The sequence below is a fragment of the Prosopis cineraria genome, unplaced genomic scaffold (assembly GCF_029017545.1).
Source record: "Prosopis cineraria cultivar Desert tree isolate PC_DT_omini unplaced genomic scaffold, ASM2901754v1 PC11, whole genome shotgun sequence".
In the NCBI taxonomy this organism is placed as follows: Eukaryota; Viridiplantae; Streptophyta; class Magnoliopsida; order Fabales; family Fabaceae; genus Prosopis; species Prosopis cineraria.
This window is the reverse complement of record NW_026555342.1, coordinates 37,359,985-37,374,041: the sequence shown is the minus strand read 5'-3', so window position 1 is coordinate 37,374,041 and position 14,057 is coordinate 37,359,985. Positions and strand designations below refer to the sequence as shown.

Here is a 14,057-nt window from a genome sequence, read left to right as displayed (position 1 = left end):
AAGTTGCTTTACTTTCGTGTGTCTTTCATCCTCATATTGTGCAGGTAACTTGTTTCATTCTAATCAGAAGCTAATTATGAATCTTTCTTGATCTCTTCCACTTCCGAGCGTACCTACATATAGATACAAAACCCAGCAAGAATATTATTGTTTTTTTTTTATTTTTGATTGGGATGTGCTCCTCAGTATCTTTGCATACTGTTGCTCGGATTTGGATTCCATGAGTGGGGCGAATCCACGCATGGAATACATGGTGACATGTGGTAGTGTGAGAAGCGTAAGATTAAATCTATTGTCGAAAATCTTTGTGTTGCTAATAATCAAATGAAGCTGCGGGTGGATAGACGATAGTAACTTTTTCATCTCCCTTCATTGTTCAGTCAGCACATTGCAGGGACAAAACCCATTTCTTTATTCCACCAACAAGCTCGTTAATTGTCGTCCAATTTTTTTTAGACATCAACCTTTGTGGGTGTTGAAGACGCCGGTAGTTTTCTTTTCACTTTCCATGTTATTAAACCCTTCTATATATAATTGTATTGCTTCGTCACACTGTTTGAGGGAAAGGAAGAAACAAGGAAGTGACTGCCATTTATTGTAATGTCTGAGATTAATTTTTATTTATGTTAAGACAAGAGGATGTTTTATTTATGCATATGTTGGAAAAGAGGATGATTTTATTTGTGTATATGTTGAGAAAGAGTATGGTTTATGGAGGAATTCCACCAGGGGCTTTAAATCGAACAGGGAATAAGCACTGGGAAAAAATGGAGCCAGCAAAATTTTAGCCGTTGATACAATCAATGCCTAATAAACTGCCACATGCCGCCATGCATTCCATGCGTGGGATCCAAATCCCTGTCGCTCTCACATTTTCTCGGTCGCTAGCTTCTTTGTTTAAAGTCATCATTTTTTGTTGTTCCCATAGAAAGATTGAACTCTGAAGAAGTTTAGGATTTTCAATTTCCGTCTTGCCCTTTTATTTTGATCAGACCAAATCTCTAGACAAAGATATGAGGGGGAAATACCCCTTTACAGTTTGCATTGTCAGGTCTCTTGTATCATAATCTACAAATTATGATGATATCAAGGACATGGAGGATCAAACCATACATTAACAGATCTTGAGGATATGCTTTATATTATTAGCCGTATAATTAAGTTTAAACTACTCATCCTCTATCTATATATTGTCCTTTAAGGAATATTTAAGCGGATTTAAAAAAGAGAGAGAGAGAAAGGACAACTTGAATGCATTGGACTTGTTCTTCGAGCTGGCATTCCAATATCACATACTATGAAATCATCAAGTCCAACCCTTTCCCGAAAACATAAGAAGAAAGAGTCATAGACAGAGTGATATAGAAAATAGGAAAGAAAGTAGAAGAGAGATAGAGAAGTAGAATAGAAATGAGAAAAAATGAGGAAGAACAGAAGAGATAGAGGGAACCACAGAGAGAGAGAGTAGAGAGACAGATTCTGATCAATAGACTTCCATTATGTTGATAGACTACTTACAATTGAGGAGGCATCCTAATATTTATAAGAATGCTGAGTAAAATCATCAAAAGACAGTTAAATAACCTAACTACTCTCAACAGTCAATAACCATCAAAATGGTATATACTTCAGCAAAATAGACCCGCAACATAATTCGTTTCATTATTGACATCCAATAACAAAATACAAACAAAAGGAAGCTATGCCATTTATCATTGTGAATCATATCATAATAGTTATTAAAAGTCAGCAAAGTGTTCATCGACACTGAACAAAGTTATCAGTTCTCTAGATCGTAGCCTCTTTTAGCTCTGCAACAAAGTTATCACTTCTCTAGATCCTATTCTCTTTTAGCTCAAGACTTTAATGAGTACATGGGATGTCTGCTCCTGTAAACGCATTCAGCCAATCAATGGTCATCTCACGATATTGTTCATTAAGTGACAAAATGCTATTCTATTATCTTTGTTGGCTAGGATTCTCACGCTTAAAAAGAATATTGGCCGGACCATTTAAAAAGTCTTTTTTAGATCCCAAAAATTCCTATCCAAACAGGCTCTCAGTTTTTCATTCTCCTCCTACTTGCCCTTTGAGAAGACTGAGCTGGCTCTGTGCAAGGCTTTGCTTTAGCTGTAATAATAATAATAATAATAATAATAATCAAACAAATTAGCCAAACAAAATGCATGTAAGACAGAAGGGTAAATGAGGCTTACCTTCATTATATTCGCCACAATTGGTGACTCGAACTTTTTTCCCAAGACGCGCATTTTGAATATTATTTAGCGTATCAAATCCTTCCAAGAGCTTCCCAAAAACAACATGAAACCTGCACAAGATTCAACAAAATAAGATTAGCAAATTATACAAGAGTTAAACGTAAATACGTACAAGAGTTAAACATATGAACAAACCTGTCAAGTTCGGGATCAGCTTTCAATGTGATTAAAAACTGAGAACCAATACCATATCGATCGGTAATGGCCATGGACAAAAGTCCCCGTTTATTATGTTTAAATGGGGTTCTTTCATCTGAAATAAATCATAAACACTATAATAATTTGTTTATCAAAATAAATAGGTAACATTTCGTACAATAACTTAAAATTATGATTTGCATTCTCACTGGGAAAATTTTCGCCATAAATGCTCTCTCCACAAATCCCTGCAGAAATATTTTTTAAAGATAAGATGAAGAGGTGTAGGAGACAAAATTGAAAATTATACAAAACGGAGCATTGGAGAATATGAAACTTATACCTAAAATTAACATAGTGATAGGAACCAATCTAAAAATGATGAAAACCTAACTCCATAATTGATATTCAACTTCCAAACACAATCCAGAGTGAGTCGAAAAGAAAAGCAAAGAAAATATGGAGAAGACATACCAAGTTTACTGAAAAAATCTCCCCCCTGCACAAGGAAAACCAGCCATCAATATACAGTCAAGATACCACAATGTTGATGAATACAAAACAGGTTTGGACATTTTGAAACTTATTAGTATTATATGATCGATAACTTAGTAAATACAAGCTTATACCATTAACCTTATTATGCAGGTTTATAATTCTGTATGATAGATAAAGTAAGGAAGAATGGGGAAGATTGAGAGAAGAACAGAGAAGGTAGAAGAACTGAGAGAGACTGAGAGAAATTAGGAGAAACAAAAGAAAGTACTAAACAGTTCGCAAGGCTATATAATTGAATTGTAGGATATTTATAGGAGCAGTAGCCAACGGCTATAAGCCAACTAACAACCGGATCCTCTAAACAAAATATAACAAACTAATGTCAAAATTATGATAACATAACACCTTCTATCCCACAACATAAACAAGGATAATTGGCTTGAGAAGAGACCACTAAGGTTTATCTTCAACCACAACAAGATGTATAGATCTACATTATAGAAAAATTAATGATCTTAGACATAAGATCAGTTAAAAAAAAAATAACATTCCTTCACATAAGAGTAACCACTCCAAATCTGATAAAAGAAAGAGCCCTTGTAGTGCAGCGGCATATCAGTTAAGTTACCAACGCCCTTTTCTCCTGAACAATGAGAAATGGGGAAACTATATCATAAGCCACAAAATCTAAATAAATTAGCATGTCCAAGGGATTAATCAATTAAACAGATTGTAATTAGCTAGAATTAAACCATCGCATTGTTACCTGTACATAGTGCAAGGAAATTTTCAACAGTGGCAGGGGCAGCATCTTTGAATAGCTGGGAGGACAAAAAAATTCATTTAGATCACAGTCTCCTCAGTCAAAACATTTAACAACTAAAAAAAAAAAATATTCGACCTAGGACCTAGGTTCCCCCCCCCCCCCCTCCTTTTATTTATTTTTAATAAACCTGAACGTGCAGAAACTTCCCTTGATCCGATTAATCAAATTCGACGCTGACAATTTTCGAGCCCACACACCATAATATCCAATTTATCCGCGATTTTTTTTAGGTTTTCTAGGGATAGTTTCAATTTTTATTTAAAAACTAGATTTTTATCGTCAGAAATATTAACTTTCAATTTGAATGTAGGAAAATGAAAAAGAAAATATTTTTAATAATTTTGATAAAATTATTAAAATCTCTCATCTCTTCCATCATTAGTAGAGTTAAAGATTATAAAAAAATGTCACGTGTTCATTTTAAAATTTGTTATACTTCTTAGCTTTAAAATGCCTTTTCTACAATTCTATACTTCGGAGTCAAGATAGGAGTTAGGTTCAATATGATTATATTATTCAGGTTTAAAGTTAGGTGCGAGATGAATTATTAATTTTTAAATATATATAAAAATTATTTTTTACTTATTTGAAATTCAAATCTAATCATATTTAAATTCAAATTAATATCTATATATTTAAAGTTTCCATCCATCATAAGAATATGCCAAAAATTTAGATTCATATGATTGAGTGCACATATAAATATTACAAAAACTTTTGAATCTAGGTTTTATATATATATATATATATATAAAATAAAGAATCCTCATCATTTCTGAAAATTTCAACTTATCCTAAAGATATTTTGAAAATTAAGCTTCATAAATGGGTTGGTTAAAAGAAAGATTTTAGATTTTAAAAGGAGTATTATTTTTTATATTTATTTGAATTCCAAATTTATATAGTTAATTATGCAAAGTTTTCCAATTATATATCAATTACATGATAAATTCGAATAAAAAGTTATTGATCTATTTTTGTAATTTCTGAAAATTTTGATCATATTATAAAGTAATAAATATATTCAAAATTCAAAAAGATATTTAGTTATGGGAAAAATGGATAGTTTTTAAAATAAAATAATATATATGTAAAATAAATGAGTGATTATTGATGGTATATATTTGATTTTCTTTTAACTATATTTGTCCATTCAAAATTCAAGTCGAATCATATCAAAAGGAATAATCAAATTATTTTCTATACCCATACAATAATAGATTATATTTTGTTTATATTTCCGCAAGTCCAGTTTGAAAAATAAAATTATTATATATAGTAAATGAGTGGTTACTAGCTCTATATATTATATTTTCTCCAACACTAGCTTAGGTAATAATCATAAATAGAGTCGACTGGATACATATCCTTTCGTCAATTTTAGTTTTGGTTCTTATATTTCATTCATCTTTTAGATCACTGTATATTTAGATGCCTCATCATTCTTTTTTGTCTCTTAATTAATTTATATGAGTATTAATTATTTTCTATTTTCTTAGCTTGAGTTGTTTGTTTCGAAAATGTTATTCATGTTATCGATCCTAATGTGACTAGCATCTCATGGTTCAGGTGATTCATCCTTGAAATATGTCTAAATGGACCTCATGAAATAATTCAACAAGTTTTGAATTAGTTTTACAAGATATTAATGTAAGTTTTTGTATCTATTATCTCCTTTAAAGTAATATCAAATTTTACCATTTTATTTTTATCTTATAGTCATACATCTTCTATGTAAGTAATCAAATTTTTATAATTTTTTGGAAGTAATTTCTCATATATTTTGGTAAGAGGATACAAGAAAGAAATGTATAATTTGTTAACTCTGAATTTATAATTTGCAAATATTTTGAAACTTTAATTTTTTTTACATACATACACACGATAGAAACAAACATGAAAGCTTCTAAGCTTCTTCCTTCTCGGTCTTTCATCACCCCCATAGCTTAGCTTTTATAATCTTGGACTATGCACCATCCACAACAAGTATCGCATCATAGTCTTTCTCATCTTATTATGATATCTAGCTTGAAGGTGTCTAAACATTCCTTTGGTGTGAGCAATAATTGACTCAATATAAATGAAGATTTATTATCAAAAATACATTGATTTCTCTTTTTTGACAATAGCCAACAAATAATCACAAAAAACTCCTTCCATTGCTCCTCATTTATCTCAACGTTATTCTTCAAATTCCACTCACACTAAGCCTTCAAAGGAGATTAAAAAAATTGATTAATCATAGCTGTAAAAGGATACAAAACCATACCTTTTCAATGTGATATTACCTTTGTGTAGTTAATTGCAAATAATCAAGAAAAGTATTATAAATTAAAAAAATTTAGTTATTTTGCATTCACGATTAACCAATTGCATAAATGTTAATTCCTTATTTTTCATTTTCTTCTTCTTTTAGTTTTTCTTTTGCACAAAAAAAAGTAAAGGAGAGTTTGCCTGTTATCAAATAATTATAATTGTTCGTATTTAATAGTATTTTATATTTTTATCATACCCATTATATAGTGTTTTATTTGGGAAAATAAGAACAGAAAAAACTGTTTTTGGGGTGCAATTCTATGATTCCTATCAAAATAAAAAAAAATTTCCAGTTAACTTTTGAATATATGCTAAATTGTAACCAATTAATTATTTCAAATTTTATTAAAAAATTGTTTAATAATAAAAATTCATTTCAATCAAAATATTTTAATATTAATATAAAGATCAATGATAAATATTTCAATAATTTCTAACTTAAGTATAATATAAATATAAATAGATTTAATAATATTTTAAATGTATTGTAATTTTCAAATAATATACAAAATAAAATATTAATATAAAATAATATCGATATTATCCATGTGTAAGTTAAACAATTTATTCTTTAGATACTAAATCTTCTTCTTCCATCATGTTACTGGAGGAAATGAATGATAATTAGAGTAGGTTAATAAGGCCACAATGTAAATTAAGAAATTAATTAAAAATTAAAAATTAAAAAATAATATATTATAAAAAAATTAGGATATATTTGATTTAGGCATATTAAAAAAAAATTGACCCATGCATAACTTGATTATGTGTTTCAAGATGTCTTTTGTAATTTTTTCTTGAAGAGTTAGGTTTAGTTGTTAATTTGTGGTTAAATTTTTATTATTTTTAATTATTTATTTATATAAACTAAAAAAGTGATTAATTTATAATGTAATTTGAGAGAAATACTTAGGTAAATTAAGTGCATCATGTCATTTGTGATCTGTTCAATTAAAATGCTTTAAGTATTCTAAATAAAATATTGTGTGACACTTTTTAAATTGATTTTATTTTTATAATAGAATGCATATTTGATTTTTTGCTTTTTCTCTCTCTACTATCATTAATATTAGAATTAATTTATATTTAATGCCATCTAAATGTCATATTTTTATTGGATAGACAACAGATGATGTGGTGCACCCGGTCCACCTAAGTATTTCTCTGTAATTTGAATCTTTTAGATTCAAATCCACTTACTTGGATATTGTTAAAAGCTCCTAATAGAACATAATGTGCTATCAACTTATTTTATATAATTATGAAATATTGTGATTTGAATTGCAAGTATTTGAAATTTTGTATAATTATTTATGCTAAATGTAATCAAATTTCAATGTTTATGCATGCTACTTTCAATTTAAAATTGATAGCTTATTAATTACAAAACCATATAATCAAAATAAAATAATTAGAATAATTTTTAAGTCAATCATGTAATCTCCAACCGGCCAATTTAAAAACGATCAAATGTTAAATTTTTATTTTACTTCTCTTTCAGAAGGTAATCCAGTCACTTCCTTTGAGAATACCTTTGGAAACTCACTTCCGATTTTCTCAATTTCACCATCATATACAGTATTGGAGGCAAAGAATACCATATTTGCATCACAGCCTTGTCGGATCGACTTCTTGGCACTAACTACTGACAAGAACTTTGAATTGCTTTGAAGAATCCACTGTTGCAAAAAACATTAGCAATGAAACCATCTTTCTGGCGCAATCAAATGTAACATTATTTGCTGCTAGCTAATCCATGCCAATAATTATATCTTGAACTCATTTCAACTCAACCAAACACCACTGGTCGACCTTATAGAGACTGCCATCACCTCTTGGCAGAACTAACTAGCTACACTGTGGCCAAGATAACTTTCTGTTTAAACATACAAATCGCAACCTCGAATATTGTCTCCAGTCACTCTACCGATAAGTCAGCTTCCCCTTCTCTCATATTACCATCAAAAGTAGGTGGATTGAACCGAATAGAAGTTTTCCAAGCATGATTGATTAATGGATTAGTGCCAGGAATATCTTGCCTGCTACTCGAACACTGAGATGGTCTAGGTCTGCTCTATGCTTCATCTTGCACTAGAATGCTTGAGCCTCAACTCTTTCCTCTTATTCCGTACCTCTCAAAATCGTGTCATGAGCCCTAACAGTTTGCCTTATATCCACCATCATGTTCCTCAATTCTTCTAGCAATTGATCCTTTCTATCTCTTTGTGGCTGAACTGGTTGAACTTTTAGATCTTGTTCCTCATCAACTACTTATCTAGAAATACCACTTTTAGCACGAGCCTCTCCTCATAGTGTGTACTATTTTCTCCCTTCCTAAAGATGAAAATAGGAAGGACAAGTTAGTATAAGGAAAAGAGTTGTGTAATGAACAATAATAAGTTGCCATTCTAGATATTATGAATGCATCAAAGAATCACCACAACTAGGTCTCGAAACTCAAGAAACTGATACCAAAATATAACCTTTCCCAATATCTACTCGATATTAGGAAGGGTTAACTTAATCACCACACTAAAAACACCAAACAATAATCAAATGCCTTATTTGAAAAGCTTAGGCCTAAGACTTATTTTGCAAAATTACCAGGAAATAACACATCAAAGACATACATAGTGAAAATAAATCATATGCACTCATATTGATCATTGCATGCTCATGAAATAAGGAAAACAGGTCAGATTAGGGGCCATGCACTGCAGCGTGCAACACATGCACCATGGCATGTGGCATAGAGCCACACGCACTGATCTTCATCGTGACATTTTTCGTGGCATGATACGCCATGTGTCGTGATACATAAGCTTGATTTTTGCTGCTATCATTTGACAGTATAAATGACATTCGACGTGTGCTGTTTTCACATACGATGTCCGATTAGAGTGATTTAAGAGCCCACACGAAGGTTAACTCATAAGCTAACTAATGAGATAGGTTTGGACACAATCTAACAGTCCAATCAAAATTTAGACACTCGGGGTGAAAAAGTCACTTTTTTAAAAAATTTTACACATATAAGCGCTCAAATCAATCCCTTAATTTTATTAGACTATTCTAGGTGTAACCTTAAATTTCAATCCAAGGAATTAGTTGCTAATTAGGGGTAAATTAGTAATTAATGAATTGATTGTGGTTTAGGTGTTGAGTTGATATTTTGTATTAGTTGGTTGTTGTGTTGATAAGATTGAAGGGTAGAATGAAAATTCAGAGCATAATGCACGAGTAGTAGTGAGAGTTTTCTCATTGTGCCATGCGTCGTGGTGCATGGTACAAATTTTTACTTAAAGGGTAAGTTAGAACTCATGAAATCAGAAGGGAGAAGTGAGGAAAAGGTGTCTAGAGAGGAGGAGGTGTTGTGATTTGCTAGGGCTTACAATATTTAGAGCTCGAGAGTTTGCTATGGTTAGTGACTTGTCAGGTAAGTATCGCGCAGCCCTACACTTCATTTCTACCCCATTTTCATTGAATTTGATTCATTAAGAAATCAAACTAGGAAGTTTTAAGGAGTTGTGATCTAAAAAAAAGTGTCTAAAAAGGGCTACTGAATACAAAACTAAGATTTTGTGACTAGTTGGAGTTAAATGGTTGAGCATTGAGAGTTTAAGCTCAAAATAGCCTAAAAGTTAGGTTAAAATGGGAAAAATTAGGTGAATAAATGTGTGAGGAGGTTGTTATAGTCATTTGAATGTCTTATAGGTCCAATGACTATAAATAGTAGATAAATGGATTCACAGGGTTCTAATTAAACCATTCTCTATGTTAAGGGATTCAATTTAGGCAAATTAATTCTTATGTTAAGTGTTGGGAATTGACTGAGGGACACTATATTGTGTAGAATGAGCACCTATGGCATTGCTCGTGAGAATCTACACCCCTGAGAGCTTAGTACGATTGATAGCCCTTTGTAGTAAAGGTTAAAGGTAACTAAAGTAATCTTTTTACTTGTTTATTTGTAAAATTATTTACAAGTATTTTTATATAACTCTGTATATTGTATTATGAACTGATAAAGTAGCATCATTGTGAAAGACTAGATATGCAATTGTGTGAGTAATGTATGGAATGAATTTGAAGAGGCATATATAGACATGTGTATTGCATCCACGAGTATACCCTAGATTATGGTTGGGGAACGCGGCCTGACTTTGAGGAAGTCTAAGAAGTCCTGATAATCTAGAGTGTAGAGCTTGACTCCACCAGGATGGACCTAGGAGAATCTTGATGGTCCAGAGCATAAAGCTTGACTCCACCATGACAGACCTAGGATATGGAATGGAATGATCCATGAGTATACCTTAGACTAGGGTAGGGGGTCGTGGTCTTACTCTGTTAAGGCTAGGAAATCCTGAAGATCCTGAGCATAGAGCTTGACTCTACCACGACGGACCTAAGGGTCCACCCATATGCGAAGAGGATTGCCTGGCTTGAGCAATGGTATAGTGGGTCCTATTTCATATGACTGGAAATCCTAGTCCAAGCATAGAGATTGCTCCGCTAGGTGGAACTAGGAATGCATTAGCATGAGCATGATAAGATTGATGACAATGAATTCTTGTATATGCATACCATATTATTTTATTGAATAACATGCTACTTTATCTCTTGTTTATGATTTTGCTTACTAACCAGTATTTGAGTTATATCTGAGTTATTGGGACGTATGTCTCACTTTGTTACTTTTGTACATAGGTAAAGAGAGCATAAGAAAGTCAAGAAAGGAAGTGAGGAAAGAGTAGCCTCGATTGGTAGTGGTATGACTACCATTAGTGTAAATGAATGTATAAAGTTGTGTTTAGAAATTGAGTTGCCAACTAAGATGCATAAGTATAAGTGAATATGAATTGTGAATGAAAACTTACTTATATATATATGATATTGTATCTCGTCGAGGGTGCCCTAGTAATAGGTATGTGGGTAGGCTTAGATGCTAAACAAGTAAGTGTATGTTATTTGTAACTTGCTTCACTTATATATATGTGAATTGATATGATGATTATATGTATATATAAGAACTTGACACAAATGGTGAGGTTAAGCCCCATTAGAAGAGTCGAGTATATTTGTGATTCCTAACCACATGGTAAGGCAGAGCCCCATAGGTAAGAGTTGGATATTGAATGTGGAACAAGTCTATGTGTGTATATGTATTATATGTATTGTGCCTCATATAAGTCCACAAATGTGTAATGTGGCATTGAGAGGTTAAATTGAGTAACCGATGTGGTATATGTGATATTAAGTGTCAATCAAGTGTATGTAGTCCTTTTAGACTTGGTTCAAGGCCCGAAGTGGTCTAATTGGATAAGGAATAAGAATTGAGCACTTAGGGTGCAAGTTTTGAAAGAAAAGTGACTTTTTGCACTCGGGTGTCCAATTTTAGGTCAGATCATCAAATTGAGTCCAAACTTATCTTATTAGATAGATTATATTGTAAGCTTCGTGTAGGAACTTAAATCACTCCAATCAAACGTTGGATGTGGAAATGGCACGCAGTAAAAATTTACCTTTTGAACTGCCATATGACAGTAGAATTTGCTGTCATATATGCCGCGGTGCATGGTATGTCACGCTGTGGTGCATGACACAAATAGAAATAGAGCATGTTGCTCTGTACCCCATGCTGTGGTGCATGGTGGTACAAGCCTCGACGCATGGCATGTTTAATAAAAAATAATTATGCCTTATTGAGTCCTTAATTATGTGTTTACACTTCTGTTAGCCCTCTTATTTGAACACATGTTTGACGAAGTTGGGATCTCACATTTTGAAAATGAACTGAGGGCTCTTACTCTGATATGTTATTGTGATTGTATTGTTATATATATGATTATAAATAGTAAAGTCTAAAATGAGTAGGGACTTTACAGTTTACTCCAGGACTCTATACTAGGCCTTAAACTAAGTTTAAAAGGACCTATTACACTTGATTGACTACATTTCATCACATATACACACATATATCAAAATTTGGCTATTCAACAACCAATTTCCATAAATCACAACTTTTTACAATTTTGCACAATTCGGCCCACTTGGCTATTTTCACCACATAATCACCACAAAATAACTCTCCTTTACATATTCACAACTATAATCTTAGCCTAGATAATCATTTCACCATATATTCACACACATGGGTTAGGATTTACACAATCACTATAATTTCAATAATTCACAACTCAAAACATGCATGTAATCCCTATGGCAACTTACATACACAAATTCACATTAAAATAGTTCATTACATAAACTTAAATCACAACAATGTATTTCAATTCACTTTTTTTACCACTATAATCACTACTTTTCCATATATATAGCATGATCACTACCAACCGAACTTCAAATCACCCTGACTTGAAACCATAGGCTCACTTTAAACCAATATACACTCGCATTAGTCCTAAGCTTCTATGGAAGAATCACCCAGGCAATGGTGTTCTATCTTACTTTTGGACTATGGTTTCTCCCAATATACACAATGAGGGAGTCATTGACTCCAACACCGCATCACATTGACACTAAGGAGTTCCAATCACCAACATCACACTTAAATAGGCACTAAGGAGATAATCTCCAACATTATACCTTGAAAGGCATTAAAGAGATACAATTCTCTAACAACACACCCCGTTGGGCACTAAGGAAAATACTGCCACATGGTCTTATCATTACACTCCACACGGGTGAACTTCTACCCTTATGATCATACTTTCGAACCATTCATAGGTTCCCAATCACCATTAAACTCATATATACATATATACATATATAAAACATAAAATCTCATGCTTTCACCCATCTATTTGATTAGAAACCATTTTCATATAACATTCACAGAATGTCGTAAAACATGCTTGGTTTAAAACAATTTCATGCACTACATAGCATACTTACACATTGTTACAATAAATTGTCAAACAGAGGAAGTTATTCAGTTACCTCAACCCTTCTATCATAAGAAATATCACCTGTGGATTTTCAGTTACCACAAAAGCTCATCACAATCTTTCTTTCTCAATTCACACACTCAATATGCCAATTTACATAAAATTGTCATTATTAGTCAATTAGTTCAAATTGACCAAAAGCACTCAATTATCAAGTATGGCTATAACTAGCTATTCATTCCTTTCCACTTAGCCATTTTAAGCTAGTTACCACCTGATTACCACTTTATATCACTTCAAACGATCTTACTTTGGCTAAACACGATTCTCAACCTAATTCTTCACTAATTTAAGGCCAAATGGAGCTTACGGGTTCAAAGCTCTATCGTTTCACTCTAAACTAGTCACAAAGCTCAAATTTAGCTTTCGAGAACCTTTTTATTACTATAAGGTAAGAAACAAAATCTTAAAATTTCCTAGATTCAATTTCTTTATAACTCATGTTTAGAGAAATTATAGTAGAATTGAAGGTAAGGGTCATATGAAGCTTACCTGATAAGTTACCGGTTAGAGATGCCTTCCAATATCTGAGAATTCTTGCCCTAGCAGCCAAAGACCTCTCCTTCTCTCCTTTCGTGTTTTTCTCTAATGTCACACAAGCTCTGATGTAATGCTCTTACTGATATTACCATACAATCCTCCATATAACTACTAATCAAAATAACTAACTTTCAAAACTATAGGATCCCAATATAAAATCTTTGAAAATCTCTTTATAAAAACCATTTACATTATTTAGACTAATACACAGCGGAAACATAAGACATAAACACATCAATTCACAATTCAAAATAGCCCAATTCGCTCAAAAAGGAGGCCGTGCATAGCAAATCGTGTCACATACACCGTGGCATGTGGCACAAAGACCACAACTGCTTGCTCTATGCCATGTGCCACGGTGCATATACCTGATTCTGTTGTCACATAACAGTTTCTGGTATGAACTTCTGATATTCACTATTTTCACATCTGATGTCTGATTGGGGTAGTTCAAGCACCTACATAAAGCTTGTTTCATAATCTAACTAATGA

The 14,057-nt window shown here is 32.3% G+C and overlaps 1 protein-coding gene across 1 annotated transcript; it reads right to left on the bottom strand.

The window, feature by feature from the left end:
- Positions 1-2,035: 2,035 nt before the first annotated feature.
- LOC129285448 (peptidyl-prolyl cis-trans isomerase B1-like) lies at positions 2,036-2,658 on the bottom strand. Its single transcript, XM_054921162.1, has 4 exons — positions 2,627-2,658; positions 2,415-2,532; positions 2,217-2,329; positions 2,036-2,130 (listed from the first exon to the last, which is right to left on the bottom strand). Exons 2-4 carry the CDS (start codon positions 2,486-2,488, stop codon positions 2,060-2,062), a joined length of 258 nt encoding a protein of 85 aa, XP_054777137.1. The 5' UTR covers positions 2,489-2,532; positions 2,627-2,658; the 3' UTR covers positions 2,036-2,059.
- Positions 2,659-14,057: the final 11,399 nt, after the last annotated feature.